We start from the raw sequence: 22,957 nt of genomic DNA, 5'->3' as shown, positions 1-22,957 counted from the left end.
GAAAACTGCTGGCATCTTTCCATGCCTTGAAACTGCAGGAAATAAAAGACATTGTTTTATTTATTCATTCATTCATATTTTTACACTGCCCAGTGAAAAACATAATATACAAATTAATATTAATATTGCTAATACTAAAAAATGTTTAAAATTATAAAAGGCACAAACAGAATAAAAAGAGAAGCTGTTAATTACCTAGGATCCATCTGTATTTGCCAATCCCCCAACGTCCCCAAGTCTGCTGACACTGCCAGGTCTGGAGGAACCTCCAGAAAGCTAAAAGGAATGAAACCAGTCTTGCTTCAGGAGAAGAGACATTCTATAAAGTGGGAGCCACAGCAAAAAAGGCCCACCACATGAAATGGGACTCACAACAGGCCATCTCTGCTGAATCTGGTGGAACAGACTGATGTAATTTGAGACAAATAATCTTCAACTGACTCCGCTCCATGCCGTGTAGGGCTTTAAAGGTCACACCAGTATCATTAATACCAATAGATTGGTAACCAAAGTAGCTCACAAAACAGAAGTGAAGCGTTTTGTGTGTTTCCCTGTTTGACTAGCTCCCCTTTCTTGAGTTCCGTGTGAGTGTATAAGTGTAAGGCTTAGGTTCATTTAATCTTGCTACTCCAATTCATTCTTAAGAAGAAGAAAATATGATACTTCTTCAATCTTTTCTCTGTTTGATTTTTTTATCTGTGCTAGACTGTCACTGAATTTACATATTGTACTAAGCCAGAACATAAGAAAGTTGAAAGATATGTGAATCCCTGGCATATTCCCATGTGTGTCTATATAGACTGGGCAAGGGGCAGTTCATAGTTTTCAGTGTAAAACAAAGATACTCCTCTGTCAGTTAAAATATATAATTGGGGACCAGGTATTCCTTACATTTGAATGTACAGTATGTTAAAGTGTGTTCCCTATAAATTCTCTGTCCTTAATCATGTTCCATTATATGGGTAGGACGCAAAGGTGTCTTCAGTGGAGCTTCAGGACTTCAGATTGCTTATCTCAGTGGGGTTGAATCCACAGAAGATCCAGCTCCTGCACATTGTTTTAGTACTAAGGATGTGATTGATCTCAAGACTTCCTTGCAATCCACTTCAAAATTCAAAGGTGTGGACATCTTGCTCACCTCTTGTTGGCCCAAGGGGGTAGAGACCTTTGGCAACAGCCCAGTAAGTAGTACACTGGAAATGAAAAGGAATTGTATGATAGGATTTATGTCTTCCACAAAGACTCATAGTCTGCAGCTGGAATGTACCAGATTGGCAGTGAGTATAACTCTGATCTTTAACATGAACCTAGTAGAAAAAGCTGACTAAACCGTAAAGAATGAAATAATAAAATGTATTAATAACAATATTAACCAATAGTTATTATTAAAAGAATACTAAATGCAAACCGGGCACTAGAATATAGGAAAGCTATTACTGTTCTCATAGGAATTTTTTAAGAGAGGGTTTCCTGTTTGATAAGTCCAGTACCAGTTCCTGAAGTTGTTTAGAAGAACTGGAAAGACCTGGCTCTTCACCCATAATTTAAATATTTGTGTGTGACTCTTGTTTTTTACAGGGAGATGTGAACTCTATGAAATGTGGTTCAGGGTTAGTATCTTTACTGGCTGCAAGTTTAAAGCCCAGATATCATTTTGCTGGTCTTCAGAAAATCAATTATGAAAGGCTGCCTTATAGGTATGTGAATCCTTGAGGAATAACTGCTCTACACAGTAAATCTATTTCTAAAATTGCAGCAACATTGTCGTAGTACATTTGTTAATGAAGTCATTTGCATAAGACCACAAAAAAGAGAGAAACTAAATCAAAACAAAGCCAACCATATGTTCTGTTTCCACAGTGACTACAAGTAGTCCCTGACTTACAATTGCAATGGGACCAGAATTTCCCTTGCTAAGTAAGGTAGTTGTTAAGTGAGTTGAATCTGATTTTATGGCAGTGTTTGTCACATTTTTTAAGCAAATTACCACGAGTGAATTGTTAAGTGAATTATGCATGAATCTGGCTTCTCCCATTGGCTTTGCTTGTCGGAATCCAGCTGGCAAGTTTGCAAATGGCAATCACAGGACCCCAGGTTGCTGTCATAAATGTATGCCAAGTGTCTGAATTTTGATCACATGGCTGTGGCAATTCTGCAACAATTGTAAGTGCAAGGACCTGTCACTTTTTCAATGCCACTGTAGCTTCACATGGTCACTAAATGAATGGTTATAAACTGAAGAGTACAGTGGTACCTCTACTTAAGAACTTAATTCGTTCCATGACCAGGTTCTTAAGTAGAAAAGTTTGTAAGTAGAAGCAATTTTTTCCATAGGAATCAATGTAAAGGCAAATAATGCATGCAAACCCATTAGGAAAGAAATAAAAGCTCGGAATATGGGTGGGAGGAGGAGGGGAAGAAGAGGAGGAGGACAGTCGTTGCTGAAGAAAGAAGGTGAGATGGGGGAATAAAAAAAAATCCAAAACTTTAAGGCTTTAAAAAAAAGGGACTCTGAGGCAGCGAGGAGGAGCACGCACCTCCCATACACCGGGTGCCAGGTTGCTTCCCATACACTGCGCCAGAGAGAGAAACCCAGGCGGGCGAGCAGGGGGAACCTCCCACTCCTTAGACCGAAAGGCGGCGGCGGCTGCTACCTGCTTCCTCTTTCTTCCCATGCTGAAGGGCTCTCTTTCTTTCGATTGCTTGCTTTTTAGCCGGTGCCTTTCTTTCACTGTGGTGATTTCTCGGTTTGGCTGAAGCCGAGTTGATTTGACTGGGGCGAAGCACCCCCTTTTACCTTTCCGCACCCACATGCTCTGGGAGGCAACAAAATGCTTTGTTCACTCTGGGCTGCCAAAGCCTCCATAAGCGCCACCAAAAGGCTCCTCTGGCAGCCCAGAAAAGCCCGAGATGTCCGGGATTAAAGGGGGAATGGCAGGAAACTGCCGGGCCTTCGTGGCACTCTCAAATTTCCTGGGAAATTTTTCAGGGCTCAGGTTCTTAAGTAGAAAATGATTCTTAAGAAGAGGCAAAAAAATCTTGAACACCTGGTTCTTACCTAGAAAAGTTCTTAAGTAGAGGCGTTCTTAAATAGAGGTCCTACTGTACCTGTAATTACTTATTGAAAACCCACAAGCAAGACCAGGACATGCCAACACCTTTCAGTTATAACCCAATAATTTGCTGTATGCAAGCATGCTGCCTCTGCATAAGTGTTTTCCAATGAGACCAGTCTATCAAGACAGCATCAGATAGGTAAAATATAAATTTAACACAAAAAGTAGTTAAGTACATTGATAATTTTATGCGGGATTCATGTTGCATATACGTTATACAGACAAGTTTACAAAAGCAATTTTTTTTTGAAGAGTTTCTTCTCTTCAAGACAATTGACTATCTTCCAGATCCAGGGATGTTTTCTAAAATCTGTACAAAATTCTTTCTATAGAAACCATGCTGTTCTTCAAGAAACTGCACAACATGTCAGCAGATTCATCGCTCTGGCCGATGTTGGCAACACTAATAAAAGAAAGGTGAATAGAGAAATAACCAGGTTGTATACAAGCTGATCATATTACTTGTCCTAAGCAACATGGTTTAATTTTGGTCAAGAAATTTCCATTAAAGGGAGCCCCAAAGTTGCTTTGCATTTGATGTTTTGCGTTTAAAGATGAGATCTCTCTTTGATTGTTAATTTCCTTTTTATAAAATGCTTTATTGGCCTTCATATATTTTGTCTCATAGATCACAAAGCCCACCAATTTATGCTAATCCAATATATTAGTGCTGAGCATATTGGGATTATAGTCAGTCTCACAAAAAGTTGTATGCTTGGCATGTCCAGCAGATACATTCCCTATCAATCCCTCCCTTGGCATAGCTGGCCTCCTTTTTGGCCTTCTTGCAGTTCCCCTATAGTCTTTCCTAGTCTCCCTTGTGATCTATCAATAGCTTCGACTACTTTGCTACTTCCCTCATTTTGCTGTCATGTGGCTTGCCTATTGCAGTGGCTTGACTTAGGAAACGTGTTAAGTCAATACCAAATTGACCATATATGCCTTACGGTAATGTGCAAATACATACAGCTGTTTCAGTTGGTACAATCTGCTGCGTATGGGGCTGGTCCTTCCTTTTTGATGTATGTGTGTCTACATCTCTTCGTTATAGGAGTCATTTTGTTGTAACACACAATTTTCATTGTTTGGATGAGAAAATGCATACTTTGATCCTCTATTCTTAGAAAGTATTTAAACATTACACAGTACCCTGCAAGTTTTCTCCTGTGGCTCTATTCCTTTTTTCTCCCTTTATTTCAGTATCTCTACGCGTTCAGCATTGTTCCAATGAATTCAATGGATCCTGCAGAACTCGTCAAGCAGCCCCAAGATACCACCGAGAACCCATATCGAAAGTCTGGGGATGGAGGAAGTTTTGCTTCTCCAGATGCAAAGGTAGAGGGATTCAGCATTCATATTTTCCGATCTCTTAGGCTTCCTGGAACAGTTTTGGATGATCTGGGATAGCTACACACTGCAACTGCCTCTGATGAATATTTATTTTATTTATTTTTATTTTATTTATTCGATTTTTAAGCCGCCCTTCTCCTTAGACTCAGGACGGCTTACAACATGTTAGCAATAGCACTTTTTAATAGAGCCAGCATATTGCCCCCACAATCCGGGTCCTCATTTTACCCACCTCGGAAGGATGGAAGGTTGAGTCAACTTTGAACCGGTGATGAGATTTGAACCACTGACCTACAGATCTATAGTCAGCTTCAGTGGCATGTAGTACAGCACTCTACCTGCTGCACCACCCCGGCTCTTGCTGGTATCATTCTGGTATCATCCTCTTAGATACAAGTGTACAACTTTCTTTAATTAGTCAGGCCTCTTCTGCTGGACATTTGTAGGACCATGTGATATTTGGAGTAGATCTGTGGCTGCATCAGACACAAACCAGACACACTTTCCCATTTCCTCTTTGACGTAGAACTGCGTTTCCCTCCTTTCTTTGGTTAGTTAGTTGATCCAAGGCAATTTTCCATATTTCCTTAAAAATTCTGGGCTTATAACATTCCTTAAAAATAAGGAAGTTCTTTCTTTTATTTCAGACACTTACATATATTTGTGTGTGCTCTCGTGCTCGCTCGCTCTCACATACACACATTTATTTTGTATTCGGGACTCCATGTTCCAGCGGCTCCAAACATGTAACGTTAAGGTGAAATACACATAAGCACAAATCTTTTCTGGATTTGCCCTCTGTCCTAATGGACAATTTTGCTTTGCTTCCAAAGGAGGAGCCTGCTAGCCAATTTTTTTTCGATTTAAGCACCAAGCCTAAAGGAAAGAAACGATCTATGAAAGGAGAAGAGAGACATCCACCTAAGCGGTCACCTTTCAAGTCCCGTGAGTACCAGACTATTTATCTTTAAAATACTGAGCAAAAAAAGAGCACAGGGCTATAAATTGGCCCAAGCCAAAGTTGGCTACCTAGCTTTCATTTTTATAAATTAGTGGAGAGATCATGTTCATTCTTGTTAAGAGTAGAATATTTTGGTATTCGTTTTGAAACTGTTCGGGGGGACCAGTTGATTTAACACATTAACACAAAATAACTAAGGTGCTTGGGAAAGTCCAAGAGGACTCGCCTCACTGTATTGATAAAAGAGTTTGATTTTATTGGTCTTATCATTGATCCAAACAAACTCTTGGCTGTCTGTTGAGAGATTTTATCTGGCACAACATGCATTGAAGGAGGGAAAGAGACCCGTTTGACCCATCTTAGCCTTCAAGGACCTCTAAAGATCTTCTGTTAAAGATTTAGCAGAGGTCATTGGTGATGTCCAGTTTTAAGTCACTGCTGAGTTTCTGATATCTATTTCCTCTCTGATTTTAAAGCATTGCCGACAATTGCCTGCTGGTTTTGCCTTGCCAGCCCAGATGTTGAGAAGCATTTAGTGGTGACCATTGGCACTCATGTAAGTATCTGTTTTACAGTATCTATGCTTTAAAGATGAGAGGGCTGAATTATATATAATACAAGATACTCAAAATATACAGTTGATTTGGACTTGTTGGTGATGTAAATAGGAGATCAGTGGCAGCTCTTTCGAATACTGTTCATTCATCAGGCTGATGTGAAACAGAGTACAGTAATCCCTCGCTACTTCACGGTTCATCTTTCGTGGATTCGCTATTTCACGGGTTTTCAAAGGGGGCTTAAATCCATTAAAAATGTTAAATCCATTAAAAATTCATAAAATTCTTCTACAGTACTACTATTAAAGCAACTGGTAGGATATCTCATGTAGTTCCAGGTGAGAAACATTATAGAATGAATGTTTAATGCAAAGGGTGGGTTTTAAAAGTCCAAATACTTGATAAATACATAAAAAAATCTCTTTCCTCTAATTCAGAGAAATTATTTTTTCATGGGTGGTCTTGGAATGCATCCCCTGCGAAAAACGAGGGATCACTGTACTTGTTTTTCATTCCTAAAAGTTATTAATAATACATGCCACGGGAGCAATTCTGGACCTCCCTAGATACGCCCACGTCTTGTCAAGTGGGTTTTAATTAGTTTTTGTTGGTTTTAATATTGGATTTGTATCATATTGTATTTTGTTGCTGTTGTGAGCCACTCCGAGTCCTCGGAGAAGGGCAGCCTACAAATCTAATAAATAGTTGTTGTTGTTGTTATTATTATTATTATTATTATTATTATTATTATTATTATTATTATGTCAGTGTTAAACAGATGTTGACAATCTCTCTTCTTCCACAATTCTTTGGTTATTGTTTGGCAGCATCGTGCACAATCTGTATTGCATTTATTGATAATTGTCCATTTTCTTTCTGACTCTTGTGTCAATGAAGTGGCGTAAAAACTTCTAATAATGATTTTTTAATAGTTTTCTCTGTAACTTTTGTTTCTTTGTGAGTGGAAAGATTCGGACAATATCTGAGTCCTCAGAGAGAAGTGGCATATAAATCCAATCAATCAATCAATAAAATAAAATAAAGTTTCAAAATGCCAATACTGTTAGCATGAAGTGCTAATGTTTCTCACCATTGTTTCTTGGGTTCTTTTTTTAGTGCTATCTTGCCCTTGCCAAGGGGGGTTTGTTACCTGATCATGTCCTTATTTTACCCATTGGACACTATCAATCAATGGTCGAGCTTGCCTCAGAAGCAGTGGAAGAATTTGAACAGTATAAATCTGTGCTGAAAAAATTCTTCAAATCCAAAGGGAAAAGGTGTGTGATTTATGAAAGAAATTATAGGAGTCAACACCTCCAGCTCCAGGTGAGGCACTTCTGTCTTTTCAGGATGTTTTTAATTTAATTTTCGTTTTAAAAAAATGAATATTTGGGGTATGGTTTGATGGTTTTAACAGCAGTAAGAATCATGGAATATCTTTCCTTTCTTCAGCATGAACATGATCTGTACATTATCGTCATAAAAAAGTGTTTTGCTAATACTATCATGTTTTTCTAGTGATATATTGTGGTAGTTTCTATTTGGCTGACCAGAAACAGTATCTGAACAGCATCTGACTACCACGGAGAGCATAGGTGAGGCAAGAAAACTGAGAACTCCAGAAGAAAAGCAAGTCCTCAGTACTTCATCTCCCACAGTCGATTTTCTCTTTTATGTCCATAAGTTTAAGTCTGCAAGAAAGGCATTTGACTTTCATCATGATGATATCCTTTGCTGAGGGCCCTCTTTGGTCCCAATGATGGAGCTCTTAGGTTGCCTTGAATATTGCTTTTTTAATTTCCTTTTTTCAATCCTAAGTGTTATGAAAATATTCTTCTAGGTTGTTCCTGTACCCCAAGCCTGTTGTGTTACTGAAGACATTAAGGATGCCTTCATAAGTCAAGCAGAGGAATGCCACATTGAGTTGTTAGAGATACCAGAACATTCAGCGCTCAAACAAGTAAGAGTCAAGCCATTGCATCTTTTATTTATACCAGAGACTTGTGGCAAGAGATTCTGGGAATGCAGGAGTTGGATCTTAGCCTAGCATGTTATTTTATGTGCCCATTTCCTTTATTTCTAAGCAGGGGTCAGGATACAGTTCCAGTATGTATTTTTATTCCATGTTACATACTATCAGTGAGTGTTTTCCGCAGCAGGATTCTCAGTTCCAAATGTTCAGCCACAGCTATTGCCACTGGCTGGTAATTCTTGCAGTAAACTACCGTATTTTTCAGAGTATAACATACACCTTTTTCCTCCCTAAAAGATGGTGAAAATTTGGGGTGCGTCTTATACTATCAATGTAGCTTTTTCAACTAGGTGCTAACGATCTTCCCGGCTTCCTACCACTTCCGAAGGGTTTTTCCTGCACTAAGTTTTTGCAGGCTTGTTTTCATTCCTACTCCTGAAAAAAGGCTTTTTCAGCCCTAACTAGGAGATAAAATAATGTGCTGAAGCTGAACAGAGTAAGGATGCTAGCCAGATGAATAAGGTGCTAATTATCTTCCTGGCTTGCAGCATTTGTTTTTATTCCTACTCTCTCCAAAGCAGTTTTTCCTGCCCTAAGTGTTTGCAGACTTGTTTTCATTCCTACTCCCTCGGAAAAGGGCTTTTTTAACCCTAACTAGGGGATAAAATAATGTGCTGAAGCTGAACAGAGTAAGGATGCTAGCCAGATGAATACCTGGTAGGTAGATTTTTTTCCCCGTTCTCCCAAAGGTAAGGTGCAATTTATAATACGGTGCGCCTTATAATCTGAAAAATGCGGTACATGAATCTAAAGAATACCACGTTAAAAATATCTCTTTTACAACACCCCTGGCACATGTCCTTCTGTAACTTAACAACCCATTTTCTGTCACAAAGAGCATCTCTGCCAGTCTATTACATCAAAATATATCCAAAATAACAAACAAAAATTACCAGCATCACTTTTTTAAATCATACCGTGTTTCCCCGAAAATAAGACCCTGTTATATTTTTTTGAACCCTGAAATAAGCGGTTGTCCTTATTGCCATGTACTTAAAAGCCCGATTGGGCTTATTATCAGGGGATGTTTTATTTTGGGGGAAACAGGGTACATAAACTTCAGTTCCTGCATGTATTTGTTGTAACTTTATCAAAAGTTGCTCGCTTTAAAAGACCTGTTAATTCCCAAAAAGAATTACAGCCTTGATCCAGTTTTGTCACATTCTGAGTGATATGAATGAAAAATTGCTTACTGAGCAATGATCTAGCTACATCACAACTTTGGCACTCACTTTCCTGGCAGTCTGGTAAACAAGCTTCAAAGATTATGTGTGCTCATTTGTTTTGGGGGGTTTTTATCATCCACACAGACTCTTCTTAGGAAGGGAGTGGACTAAATATTGTTACATGGAAATGCTTCTTGTCTTTCAGATAGTTCAGCCAGGGACACCATATTTTTATGTTGAGCTTGATAATGGAGAGAAACTCTTCCACCGTATTCGCAAAAACTTTCCCTTGCAGTTCGGAAGGTTAGTTTATTCTATTTATTTCATCTCCTTTTTGTGTGTGTGATTTAAATGGTTACCCAAGTCACTGATTGATTGTGGGCAACTTACATTTGGATAGAAACATAAACAAAGTAGGAAATAAAAGCAAAGAACAATAAACATTCAGAAGCAGAAAAAAGAATAATAAAAAGATTACCAAATAACCTAGACCATTGACAGCAAACCTATGGCACAGGTGGCACCTGGAGCCATATCTACTGGCATGCGAGTCGTTGCCCTAGCTCAGTTTCAACGTGGATGTGTGTACCGGCCCACTGATTTTTGGCTCACATAGAAGCTCAGGGAGGACGTTTTTGACTTCCAGAGAGCCTCTGGGGTGATGAGGGAGGGCATTTTTATCCTCCCCCAGCTGCAGGGAAGCCTTTGGAGCCTGGGGAGGGCGAAACATGAGCCTACTGGGCCCACCAGAAGTTGGGTAGCAGGCCGTTATCCAACCTCCAGAGGGCCTCTGGGGGGTGGGGAAGCTGTTTTCACCATCCCCAGGCATTGAATTATGGTTGTGGGTACTCGTGCACGCTCTTTCGACACCCAAGGAAAAAAGGTTTGCCATCACTGACCTAGACCAAGTATTATGTAGAGTCATAGATCATACAGAAGCCTTTTGTTCTGGGCTTTTATTTATTTATTTATTTATTAGATTTGTATGCCGCCCCTTTCCGTAGACTCAGGGCGGCTCACAACATAATAAAACAATTCATAACAAATCTAATAATTTACAATTTACAATTTAAAGTAGTTAAGAAAGCCCCATTTTTAAGCAGACATACCTACAAACACACCATATATAAATTATATAGGCCAGGGGGAGATATCTCAATTCCCCCATGCCTGACGACAAAGGTGGGTTTTGAGGAGTTTATGAAAGGCAAGGAGGGTAGGGGCAGTTCTAATCTCTGGGGGGGAGCTGGTTCCAGAGAGTCGGGGCCGCCACAGAGAAGGATCTTCCCCTGGGGCCCGCCAACCAACATTGTTTAATTGACGGGACACCAAGATGCATGGTACATTGTTACCTTCCCAATGAAGTGGTACCTATTTATCTACTCTCATTTGCATGCTTTCGAGCTGCCAGGTGGGCAGGAGCTGGAACAAGTAACAGGAGCTCACCTTATCTAGCATGAGCATTTATACTTATATACAGCTTCACAGTGCTTTACAGCCCTCTCTAAGAGGCTTACGGAGAGTAAGCATATTGCCCCAAGCATATTGTCCTCATTTTACCAACCTTGGAAGGATGGAGAGGCTGAGTCATTTGCCCATCAAATGGAATGAAAGAGTTTTGTAAAAAGAAGAGGCAGTTCTCATTCTTTTTCTTTTAGCATCTGTTCCTCCTCGTTAGGTTTTATTCACCCTTCTGCATGATCCTCAAATGGAGATCCGTAAAGTGGCCTTTGGAATACATGACTAAGCAGTCTTCAGTATTGGGAACTTGGACCACTATGGCACAGTAACACTAGTTTGCCTTCTGCTGTTTTTCAACAGGGAGGTGCTGGCCAGCGAGGCCATCCTTGACATGCCTGAGCGGGCAGACTGGAGAAGCTGCCAAATAACACGGGACGAAGAAATCGCTGCAGTCCAAGACTTCCGTCAAGCCTTTGAGCCCTTTGATTTTGCACAGTCGGATTGAATATCTGGATATTCTCTCAAAGAACAGCTTTCCTGTCAAGCCACAGGAACTTTGCAGGGGTTGGAGTTCACTTTTCCTGTTCGCTGGGTCATGAAGGAATGTTTTGTTTGACGGGAGCCAGTGCTTGCACTGAAGATTATTTATTTATAAAGTCTTGCTGGTCTACAGTTTGGGCCTCGTTTTGTCTGCACTCATTGGCCTGTGGCATCCAGGAGGCCTTTAGAAGAAACGCTTGCAAAAGATTTTCTTTTGCAGCTGACCCCTCTGTTCCAGCCAGTGAGTTTAAGAGCTATGAATCCTCCTACATTGGAGAAGTAGCTTAAATCTTCTGACATTGGAGGTGGATTTGCAGTGTGCATCACACAGTACCCCAGGTTCTTGTGCTCTGGCAGTAAATCACTGCTATCCAGGTCATGCACTAAAAGAGAAAAATACAATTTTTGAAAGCAGTGGAAGCCTCAACCCTCTGCTCTATAAACAGAGGAGGTGGCGAGAAGCTAGTGCTGATTGCAAGCTGATCGTGCAAAGGGAAAGACATGCACAGGCAAGGTGGATATTAACAGTGTGTTTTAGGAAAATAAGGAAAGTCATATGTGCAGCGCAGATAAGCAGTCGCTGCTGACTCAAGCTTTCTGTTCAGTTCTTAAGTTTAGATGTAAAGTGATTGGATTTTTAAATAACTATATATATTGAGAGAGAGAGAGAGAGAGAGAGAGAGATATTGAATTATAATATCAAGCAAAGTACTGGCTTAATGAACAGCCTTGGAGAAAGGTTACATTATTATTTAATAGTTTGGACCACGGATAGGCAAAGTTCTATGACATGTGGACTTCAGCTCCCAGAATTCCTGAGCTAGTGTGATTAGCTTCAGAATTCTGGGAATTGAAGTCCAGAAGTCATAGAAGAGCCAACTTTGCCTATCCCTTGTTTGGACAAATGAATATTTTTAATGAGAATGCGTTTTTTTAATACGTAAAAAGCGGATAAAATATTTTGCTGTCAGCTGTTGGCTAGCGTTATCAGTTGGGAACGAAGTCATCTATTTGAGCTCAGTTAAAATTTTCAACCTATCTGTTACCTTTGAGGAAGCGATCAGGAGGAAATTATACTATATTACAGTAATATAGACTCATGGGGTCTGTTTCTTATGGCTTAATTTGGAATTTGCGAAATGTGACATAGCAGCCTTTTAATTTATTTATATCTTTTTTAATTTTTATTTTTTTCAATAATTTTCTTGGACATCCTATTGAACCTGGGAATCCAAATTAAAGTTTCTCCAATAAATGGTGATATGGTCTTGTAGCATCCAGTGAAGGAAAACTTCTTTCTGATTAATTGGTTTCACTATTGGACTGTGCTGACATTCAGGCAAAAGGGGCCTGTAGGCATGGGGAGGGGGGAGGGGATATGGTCACATTTCAATGAAGGTAGAAATTAAAATGGCCTCCCTGGCCACTCCTGTTTTAATACAGTAATCATTCGCTACTTCACAGATTTTTAAAGGGGGCTTAAATCCATTAAATCCATTGAAAATTTTAATCCATTAAAAATTCATAAAATTCTTCTGCAGTACTACTGTACTCTATTAAAGAAACTAATAGGATATCACATGTAGTTCCAGCTGAGAAACATTATAGAATGGCTGTTTAATGCAAAGGGTGGGTTTTAAAAGTCCAAATACTCGTTAAATACATAAAAAGATATCTTTCCTCTACTTCACGGAAATTCATTTTTCATGGGTGGTCTTGGAACGCATCCAATGCGAAAAATGAGGGATCACTGTATATGGCTACAAGAGGTGGACTAGTGCTGAAAGAAGCATACTAGTAGTCCTCAACTCATAACAGTTCATTTAGTGACCGTTTGAAGTTACAACAGCATTGAAAAATGTTGCATATGACTATTTTTCACACTTATGGCTATGGCAACAATTCCATGGTCACATCCAAATTTAGGCAATTGACATATTTTTGATGGTTTTGAGGTGCAACCTTCTGACAAGCAAAATCAGTTGGGGAGCCAGATTCATGTTACTAACTTAACACAACTGCAATGATCCACTCAACAACCATGGCAAAAAGAGGTCGTAAAATGGGGCAAAATTCTCACAACTGTCTCACTTAACAGCAGAAATTTTGGACTCGGTTATCATAAATCGAGGATTACGTATATCCGTATTCTTTAGACAGCCAAGAGGCCCAGCCATTCATTACTCTAGAAAATCAAGCTTGAATGCCACTGGAAACAAGGAGGCTGAAACAAAACCTTTTGTACTGTGGGCACATCCATCCCGATGCCTCTGTGGAAAAGGTAATACAGGTAGCCCTCAACAACCACAAATGAGCCCAAAATTTCATTTGTTAAGTGACTTTTGCCCCATTTCATGACTTCTTGCTATAGTTGTTAAGTGAAATCATTGCAGTTGTTAAGTTAACCTGGTTGTTAAGTGACTCTGGCTTCCCCCGTGGCCTTTGTTTGTCTGAAGGTTGCAAAAGGTGATCTCGCATTACCTTGGGACACAGCAACGGTCATAAATATGAACCAATTGCCATGCATCTGAATGTAAGACCCCTAACGAAACAAGGCATAGATTTTCTCAAAGTTCTATTTTATTAGAAATGTCATGTTGGCATATCTGGGAAACCCTAAATCTGAAAGCTTCCAGGTTTTCCCCACCCAAACGAAAGTCCATAACTCTCCCCCTGCACCCACATGTCCATCGCATGCTCCAATCAATACACTGTCCCAACTGGAGGCACATCCCAGTTATGGCATTCCAGGTGCAGGCAGAATGTCCTTGACTTTCTAAGAAAGGAATGTTGTGGCTTGATATCCCTGCAACTCCTTGCAAACACCCCCCCCCTCCCAGTTTCCCACAGCACTAAATATGGCAGAATCCAAGAAAAAGATGTTGTTCAGGGCTGACGATGGGGATGCTACAAATGTTGTAACTGTACAAAAAACCACTTTATCTAGTGCCATTGTAACTTTGAATAGTCATTAAATAAACTCTTTTGGAGTACTGTGTTCAGTTCTGGAGACCTCACCTACAAAAAGATATTGACAAAATTGAACGGGTCCAAAGACGGGCTACAAGAATGGTGGAAGGTCTGAAGTATAAAACGTATCAGGAAAGACTTAATGAACTCAATCTGTATAGTCTGGAAGACAGAAGGAAAAGGGGGGACATGATCGAAACATTTAAATATGTTAAAGGGTTAAATAGGGTTCAGGAGGGAAGTGTTTTTAACAGGAAAGTGAACACAAGAACAAGGGGACACAATCTGAAGTTAGTTGGGGGAAAGATCAAAGGCAACATGAGAAAGTATTATTTTACTGAAAGAGTAGTAGATCCTTGGAACAAACTTCCAGCAGACGTGGTTGGTAAATCCACAGTAACCGAATTTAAACATGCCTGGGATAAACATATATCCATTGTAAGATAAAATACAGGAAATAGTAAAAGGGCAGACTAGATGGACCATGGGGGCTTTTTCTGCCGTCAGTCTTCTATGTTTCTATGTTTCTATGTTTAAGTCGAAGATGACCTGTATTGGGCAAGGTGGATGTAAGGAAAGCAAGTATTAGGTGACCAGATGGAATACCAAACAGGAAATTACAGGATTGCACCTCTAATAATTGTGCAATGCAACAAAAAAATAGGACAGTTTGGAGAACTTCTATCCATAGAGTCAACAAATGTCAGCTACAACTCACTGGCATATAATATACAACATCCTTCCAGGAATTTGAAGAACGTTACCATATTTCTCCTTTCCTTGCCTTTTTCCAAGACTATTTCATTCCATCAATCCTTCCTCATAGTTTTGAACCCCCAGTCAGTCTTCTTGGCCGCCTTCGTATTTTTTCCATTTTATTTGAATCCTTACAGTGTGGTGCCTAAACCTGGACACAGTATTCCTGGTGGGGTCCAATAAGTGTAGAATAAAATATAATTACTTTATGTTCTTTATTTGCAGCAGGGGGAAAAACTAGCTGTACAATTTGTGGTAACAATAGTCTAATAATGTGGCATTGTTATAAAAGACTCGTATCTAACCTCATGTATACCTGCAGCACACGGTGTGAAAGCAGGGAGTGGACAGATCCCATAAATGAGAAAATTGTTCATTGTTGATGTTGTCATACCAAAGGAATAAATTCTGTACATGTTGCATCATTTTAGTATTCAAATGAATGATGTTCCACTGGATCCCTCCTGGATAACTTTGTGGACAAATGTATATCCTTGGCAATTTTCTGTCAGGATAGTATGCAGTTTCTGACAGTAGAAGCCACTTTAACAGCAACTTAGTGTTTCCAGTGGGTTTATATATCATCCAAAAATACTATGCAGTATTTTACTTAGAAATAACTTAAATGTGGATACAAGGGGAAACTTTCAGTTCGTGACAACATTTGCCACTGGAATCATAAACAATACATACCCACTTGATGTTGATACACAAAAATCTTATAAGGTAAAAGGATAACCCCTTGTCCAGTCAGTGAAGCAGTGGAAGTGATGTGCTGGTGCCTGGAGGCTATTGGGGTCTGGATGGGTGTCAACAGACTCAAACTCAACCCTGATAAGGCGGAGTGGCTGTGGGTTTTGCCTCCCAAGGACAATTCCATCTGTCCGTCCATTACCCTGGGGGGGGGGAAATCACAACCCCCCCCCCCAGAGAGGGTCCACAACTTGGGCGTCCTCGATCCACAGCTCACATTAGAGAAACATCTTTCAGCTGTGGCGAGGGGGGCGTTTGCGGCCCTATCTGGACCAGGAGCCACTGCTCACAGTCACTCATGCCCTCATCACCTCGAAGCTCGACTACTATAATGCTTTCTACATGGGGCTACCTTTGAAAAGTGTTCGGAAACGTCAGATCGTGCAAAATGCAGCTGTGAGAGCAATCATGGGCGTCCCTAGGTATGCCCATGTTACACCAACACTCCGCAGTCTGCATTGGTTGCCGATCAGTTTCTGGTCACAATTCAAAGTGTTGGTTATGACCTATAAAGCCTTTCATGGCACCGGACCAGATTATCTCCGGGACCGCCTTCTGCCACACGAATCCCAGCGACCAGTTAGATCCCACAGAGTGGGCCTTCTCCGAGTCCCGTCAACTAAACCATGTTGTTTGGCGGGACCCAGGGGAAGAGCCTTCTCTGTGGTGGCCCTGGCCCTCTGGAACCAACTCCCCCCAGATATTAGAATTGCCCCCACCCTCGCCTTTCGTAAGCTCCTTAAAAGCCACCTCTGCCGTCAAGCATGGGGGAACTGAGATATTCTTTCCCCTTAGGCTTCTACAATTTATGCATGGTATGTTTGTATGTTTGGTTTTATAAATAAGGGTTTTTTAGTTGTTTTAGTATTGGATTGTTATATGCTGTTTTTATCACTGTTGTTAGCCGCCCCGAGTCCACGGAGAGGGTCGGCATACAAATCAAATAAATAAATAAGGTGTCACATATACTATTCTGAATCCCATTCTAATCAAATCAAGGGTTTTTTTATATTGAGCAATAGTTCCCATCCCTATCCTGCTTTGAAGTTAAGACATGACAACCCACCACCATTTCATCATATATTTTAAGTTGAGCAATGGGTATTTTTCCTCTTCCCTGTAAAAACAAGTGAAGAGAGGAAGTGAGGGCCATCGGTTAATTTGGGGTTAGTTTTCTCCTCAACTATGTTGATCAGCCATAGGGAGCCCTGTGCAGTCCAAGGACCTTTGTGCAGCAGGATGAAAATATTTATCCTAGTTTGCAGGATGAATCTGGCAGCCTAAGGTTAGTTGTAAAATCTAGGAATCCTGTAAAGAATATCGTAGTCTTGTTTTCTGTCATAAAGGTCTTGAAGCCAATACTCAACATGCCTATTGATCTAATCTGAGTTTTGTAACCGGTTTTTCAGAGTGAGCCACATTTTTGCAGTAAAAGTTCATTCTGCCTGAAGCTTGAAGCTCAAACAGCAATCTGAGACAGCCCAGTGGACTGTATTAAAAAGGGCATCTTAAAAGCCATTGGACTGTATGTAAGACAAATAACTAAAGGCAAAAGCAAGAAGAAACCACTGTAGTTTAGTAATGGTGTAAGGGCTATAGTCAATGAAAAAAAGGATGCCTATAGGAGGTATAAAGAGTCTGGAAGTATAGCTGACAGAGGGGTATGAAATGAGACAGAAGAAGGCAAAACACATAATATATGCTGCTAAAGCCTCAAAAGAGGAAGAAATTGCCAAATCTTTAAAGAAGGGGGACAAAACCTTCTTCAGATATATTAGTGATAGGAAGAAGAAAAACTGCAGCATCACAAAGCTTATGTGTTTATCCCAGGCATGTTTAAATGCAGTTACTGTGGATTTACCAACCATGTCTGCTGGAAGTTTGTTCCAAACATCTACTACTCTTTCAGTAAAATAATATTATCTCACGTTGCTTCTGATCTTTCCTCCAATTAACCTAAGATTGTGCCCCCTTGTTCTTGTGTTCACTTTCCTATTAAAAACACTTCCCTCCTGAACCTTATTTAACCCTTTAACATATTTAAATGTTTCGATCATGTCCCTACTTTCCCTTCTGTTCTCCAGACTATACAGATTGAGTTCACTAAGTCTTGATTGTGGTTATAAGGCAAGGACTACCTCTATTCATACTTCCAAGTTTCACTGCTAGAGATTGCTTCAGTGAACAATGGAGTTACCAGTTCCAATTGCAATTACTAAATGAGGATCACATATATAATGATATACTAGATCTGATAGGAACAGGAAAAATTTCATTATTTGAAGAATCCCCCCCCCCACCAGCTGGTGCTTTCATGCTCTCAATATATACCTTTTACTTCATGTTGTAAATTGACTTGACTTGTCGGTTGCTCAATTTGTGGCACTTGGACTGCAGAATATGAAATCCCTTTAATCATTAGGTCATCCTGAGTCCTTCGGGATTGGATGGCATAGAAGTCAAATAAAATAATAAAATAATAAAATAAAATAAAATAAATAATAAAATAAATAAAATAAAATAATAAATAAATGCCATTTAGAAAGTATTGTATTTTTCATAAGACGCACCTTTTTCTCACCTGAAAGAAGGTAGAAATGCTGAATGCAGCCATTTTTGCTGTCCTGAACTCCGGCCCTTGCATCCCATTTTTGGACACAGAGTCTGGGAGGCCTGCAGAGAGCTCCTGGGTGCTAGAGAATGGCAAAAATGGCCCAGTTTTTGTGAAAAAGCCCATTTTTCACTCTTTTTTTCACAAAAATTCACAAACCTTTTGCCCACCCCATTTTTGTGAAAAAGCAGATGAAAATGGCCCATTTTCCCCCAAAAAATGGACCATTTTTGCCATTCCCCCAACAGCTAGAAGCTCCCTGCAGGCTTCCCAGACCCTTATCCCATCCAATTTTTGCAAAAGAAACTCAGCAAAAAACAGTGCATTTTTTGCAAAAACAGAGGTGTTTTTGCATTCTAGCAAAAACCTTCCTTCTGTTACCCCATCTAGCATGACTGAAGAGGGAATTCTGGGAGTTGAAGTCCACTAGTCTTAAAGCTGTCTTGCTTGAAGACCCCTGGGTTAGGGCTTAGGGGTGCAAGGGTATTCAAATTTGGCAAGTTTAAGAGTTATGGACTTCAATTCCCATTCCTGAACTAGCATGACCGGACGAGGAATTCTGGGATTTGAAGTCCACAAGTCTTAAAAATGTCAAGTTTGAAAGTTTGTAAAAAGTGTACATGGTTGTAAAAAGTATTCTGCTACAGTGGTATTTTATTAAATAATATATTACTACACCATTTGATTCAAAATACAGTACTATTTTCCTTGTTTTGCTCCTCTAAAATCTAGGTGCGTCTTATACTCCGGTGTGTCTTATGCTCCGAAAAATATAGTAGCTCTTTCCAGGACTCCCAATTTTTGAACAGGGGAAAAAAAAAGACCTCAACCCAAGCTCTTTGAATCTAGAGAAACACACTTAATAACTGTAGGGAATAACAGATCTTGGAAGTGTGTGTGAAATCAAAATAAAGGACGGGGCAGAACGGAGAGATTATAGAAACATAGAAAAATAGAAGACTGACGGCAGAAAAAGACCTGATGGTCCATCTAGTCTGCCCTTATACTATTTTCTGTATTTTATCTTAGGATGGATAGATGTTTATCCCAGGCATGTTTAAATTCAGTTACTGTGGATTTATCTACCACGTCTGCTGGAAGTTTGTTCCAAGGATCTACTACTCTTTCAGTAAAATAATATTTTCTCATGTTGCTTTTGATCTTTCCCCCAACTAACCTCAGATTGTGTCCCCTTGTTCTTGTTCTTATAAAGCAGAGGTCTTCAAACTTGGCAAGTTTAAGACTTGTGGACTTCAACTCCCAGAATTCTCCAGCCAGCAATGCTGGCTGGAGAATTCTGGGAGTTGAAGTCCACAAGTCTTAAACTTGCCAAGTTTGAAGACCTCTGTTATAAAGGCAAACCTATAAAACACTTGTTTTAATGGAGGCAAGGTTGGGGGTGTTATGCTTTTAGAACACCCAGTTGTCTTTTTTGGGGGGAAGGTTGGGGGTCTTATGCTTTTAGAACACCCAGTTGTCTTTTTTGGGGGGAAGGTTGGGGGTCTTATGCTTTTAGAACACCCAGTTGTCTTTTTTGGGGGGGGGAAACGTTTGAGACAACTGTGATTTGAATGACACAGACATTTATGCTGCCATATATTCATTTCTACGAATATAGTGTAATGTATGTTGTCTTAAGAACTGCATGTATTTGCCTGTAGGGCAAGCTGTAGGGTCAAATTACTCAAAATATTCAAAGCTTTTCTCACAAAAACAGGAAACTTCCAGGCTGATCTGGCAAAAGATTTAAGATCTATACGTGCAACAGGATCTCTTTTCCTGAGCATGCTTGGTTAACTGCAGCCCCTCCCTCATCTCACTGGTTTTCTACCTCTTGGGTGGTGAAACAGATTTGCAGTCAGTTCTAAGACTTTGAGTCATACTTTGCACAATGGAGCCTTTTGGACTGGCAAGTATTCTCCTCCTCTTTGGGACTGGCGTTCTTCTCATGGCATTCCGGAGGAAGACTTCTGGAAGGAGAAGGATGCCTCCTGGCCCTTTCCCTCTCCCGTTGATTGGAAACTTTCTGCAGCTGGACACCAAGAATTTCCCCAGATCCTTGGAGAAGGTAAATAAACACAGTGGAGATCATGCTTGCTTGCTTTGCTTTTTGCGCTTGGCTTGGCTTGGCTTGGCTTGGCTTGGCTTGGCTTGGCTTGGCTTGGCTTGGCTTGGCTTGGCTTGGCTTGGCTTGGCTTGGCTTGGCTTGGCTTGGCTTGGCTTGGCTTGGCATGCTCTATTTGACTGACTGATGGACTGACTGACGGATGGACGGACGGACTGATTTGCTATACAGCTAGTCCTCGGCTTACTTTCACAATTCTGCCCACAATTGCTGCTGTTAAGAGACATTTGCTAAGTGAGCTTTGCCCCATTTGTTGTTAAATGAATCACTGCAGTTGATAAGTTAATAACACATTTTCTTTAAGGGAATGTGGCTCCCCCATTGATTTTGCCCATCAAAAAGTTGCAAAAAGTGATCACATGACCCTGGCACACCGTAATGGTCATAATAAGTAGGAGCCAGAAGTGGTGTAGTGGTTAGAGTGCAGCACTGTGGGGCTACTTCAGCTGCTAGCTGTAGTTCAGCAGTTCAAATCTCACCACCGGCTCAAGGTTGACTCAGACTTCCATCCTTCTGAGGTGGATAAAATGAGGATCTAGATTGTTGGGGTCAATGCTGATCCTGTAAACCGTTTAGCGAGAGCTGTAAAAGCATTATGAAACGGTATATAAGTCTAAATGCTATTGCTATTGCTAGTTGCCAAGCATCTGAATTTTGATCGCATGAGCATGGAAATGCTATGAAGGTTCTAAGTGTGAAACATGATCATAAGTCACTTTATTTAGTGGTCACTAAATGAGCTGTTGTAAATTGAGGAGTAGCTGTACAAAACTAGATATTTGGCATCAAATAATGCAATTTTAGAGTACTATTTAAAGGAGAGCATAATGACTAAATCCTCTTGGAATGCAAATATGTTTACTTTCACTCCTCCCAATTCAAGAAAGAATGTATTTTAGCTATACCAAGAAACTAGAAGATACTAGATGTAAAATTACATTTCAGGTTCCTAACCATTTCTGCCTCTTATTAACTGGGAGAAAATCCTGTTCAACTCAGATCAGGCAGCAATGCAGCCAAGAAGCTCCAACTGGATATCTTTTCCTTCTTGATTAATTGGGAGCACTGTTTCCTGTAAGCTGCGTGTGCGTGCAAACGCGCACCCTTTTCCAAGGGCGCACAAGGAGCCAGGCGTTGGAGTTGGGGACGGGGAGCGATGAAAGTGCGGAGGCGCCGCACGTGCTCCCCATTCCCCCTGCCAGCCCGCGGGGTGGCGGGGAGGTGCCGGCAGTAGACATGGGTGGAAGGAAAGGGAGCCACAGCCGCCCCTGCCTCCCCACGGTGCCTCCACCCCCTTGCGCTCCTGGCCTCTCGCCACTGCCCCCACCCACCTGATCTGCCCCCTCTCCGGTTTTCTCCACCTCTCGCCTTGGGGCGCGACTTCTCCCGCGGCAGTGGCGGCTGTGGCTTCTCCTCCTCCTCATCCGCACTCCCAGCCAGGGGGCTGCGAGAGGGTTTTCTCTGCACACTTTGGGAATGCCTGTCCTGCCCCTCTCGCAGCCCCTTCACTGGGAGTGCTTTCGTCCTGAGCTTTCAGCAAGGGGGCTGCAGTAGAGGCAGAGCAGGCATTCCCGAAGAGCTCAGAGAAAGCACTCTTGCAGCCCCCCTCACTGACAGAGAGAGAGCAACAGACAGAGCAAGATGGAAAGAGAGAGGGAGAGAGAAAGTAAGTGAGAAAGAGAGAGAGAGAGAGAAAGAGGGGGGGAGAGAGAGAGATAGCAAGAGAGAGAACAAGAGAGAGAAAGAATGTGGGGAATCCAAGTTGTAAAAAACTTTGAAATCTTAGTGTTTGAGTTGTTATTCCGGTGTTAGAGTTAGAACAAGTTGTTAGACAGACTAGAACTACCTATAAACTGACCTAATAATATCCAGAACCAACTAAACAAGCAGAAACCATCCAGTCATGAGGAATCCAAAGGCAGGACAACTCAGGACAACTGACGGTAAGTGATTGAACCCTGCTGCCCATTAAACCCACTAAGCCTCAATCCGCCCCAGCGCACCCCTGGATCACAAGCCCACTAAGCCTCAATCCGCCCCAGCACACCCCTGGATCAACCCCAGTGCTCCCTGAACCTCCAGCCCCAGCAAACCCACCCCAGCGTACCCCAGGACCACCCTCAGTAAACTCAGCAAACGCCAGCAGCCGAATCCCCTGCAGAGACTAACTTACCCGGTTCCCATCCCAGCTGCCATACAAGGCTTGGAACTGCAACGTAGTCTGCCTGAGCTCAGCCTGCCTGTTCTCAACCTTGGTGCCATCCGAGGTTTGTAAACAGCAGCGGAGCCATCCCGAATCCCCCTGCCTGTCTGAAAATATCCCCTGCTGAGCGCTCTGTCCATTTGAAGCTCGAAACTAGGAAGAAATTGCCTGACCTTGGAGTCCCAGCTGAGCAGTGGAAGATTCTGCAAAAGCCCAGTATAGCTGCTAGTGAAAGGACTCCAACCTGAGGACTCTCAAAATCAGAGGAAATAGGCTAAAAAAGCTGTTTTCCCCAACCTTTTTGCTTTGAATCCTCTGAAGCCCCCCCTGACTCCCCCGGCAGCCAGCCTGAAAGA

General features: G+C 41.2%; 2 protein-coding genes and 1 long non-coding RNA gene across 9 annotated transcripts in view; 2 read left to right on the top strand and 1 right to left on the bottom strand.

Moving 5' to 3' along the window:
- CWF19L1 (CWF19 like cell cycle control factor 1) overlaps positions 1–12,456 on the top strand; it is a 16,663-nt gene extending 4,207 nt beyond the window's left edge. For 4 of the 7 annotated variants that reach the window (XM_070748547.1, XM_070748568.1, XM_070748551.1 and 1 more), the window contains 10 exons: positions 967–1,181; positions 1,579–1,697; positions 3,449–3,533; positions 4,317–4,451; positions 5,300–5,411; positions 5,904–5,983; positions 7,101–7,310; positions 7,825–7,944; positions 9,388–9,485; positions 11,004–12,456. In XM_070748547.1, the coding sequence (XP_070604648.1) occupies positions 967–1,181; positions 1,579–1,697; positions 3,449–3,533; positions 4,317–4,451; positions 5,300–5,411; positions 5,904–5,983; positions 7,101–7,310; positions 7,825–7,944; positions 9,388–9,485; positions 11,004–11,148 (1,319 nt within the window). In that variant the 3' untranslated portion in view covers positions 11,149–12,456. The remainder of the gene's footprint in view (positions 1–966; positions 1,182–1,578; positions 1,698–3,448; positions 3,534–4,316; positions 4,452–5,299; positions 5,412–5,903; positions 5,984–7,100; positions 7,311–7,824; positions 7,945–9,387; positions 9,486–11,003) is intronic. The other 3 variants (XM_070748563.1, XM_070748557.1, XR_011558773.1) reach the window with 2 other exon arrangements.
- LOC139165421 (uncharacterized) lies at positions 10,124–22,957 on the bottom strand. The gene is made up of 3 exons (XR_011558774.1): positions 22,572–22,957; positions 17,994–18,097; positions 10,124–11,566 (listed from the first exon to the last, which is right to left on the bottom strand). It is a non-coding gene; the product is annotated as an uncharacterized lncRNA (long non-coding RNA).
- LOC139165385 (cytochrome P450 2H1-like) overlaps positions 20,099–22,957 on the top strand; it is a 28,817-nt gene continuing 25,958 nt past the window's right edge. Inside the window, exon 1 of the mRNA XM_070748576.1 lies at positions 20,099–20,341. Within this exon, the coding sequence (XP_070604677.1) occupies positions 20,165–20,341 (177 nt within the window). The 5' untranslated portion in view covers positions 20,099–20,164. The remainder of the gene's footprint in view (positions 20,342–22,957) is intronic.

Source organism: Erythrolamprus reginae, chromosome 1 (assembly GCF_031021105.1).
Source record: "Erythrolamprus reginae isolate rEryReg1 chromosome 1, rEryReg1.hap1, whole genome shotgun sequence".
Taxonomy (NCBI): domain Eukaryota; kingdom Metazoa; phylum Chordata; class Lepidosauria; order Squamata; family Dipsadidae; genus Erythrolamprus; species Erythrolamprus reginae.
This window is presented reverse-complemented; position numbering and strand designations above follow the sequence as displayed.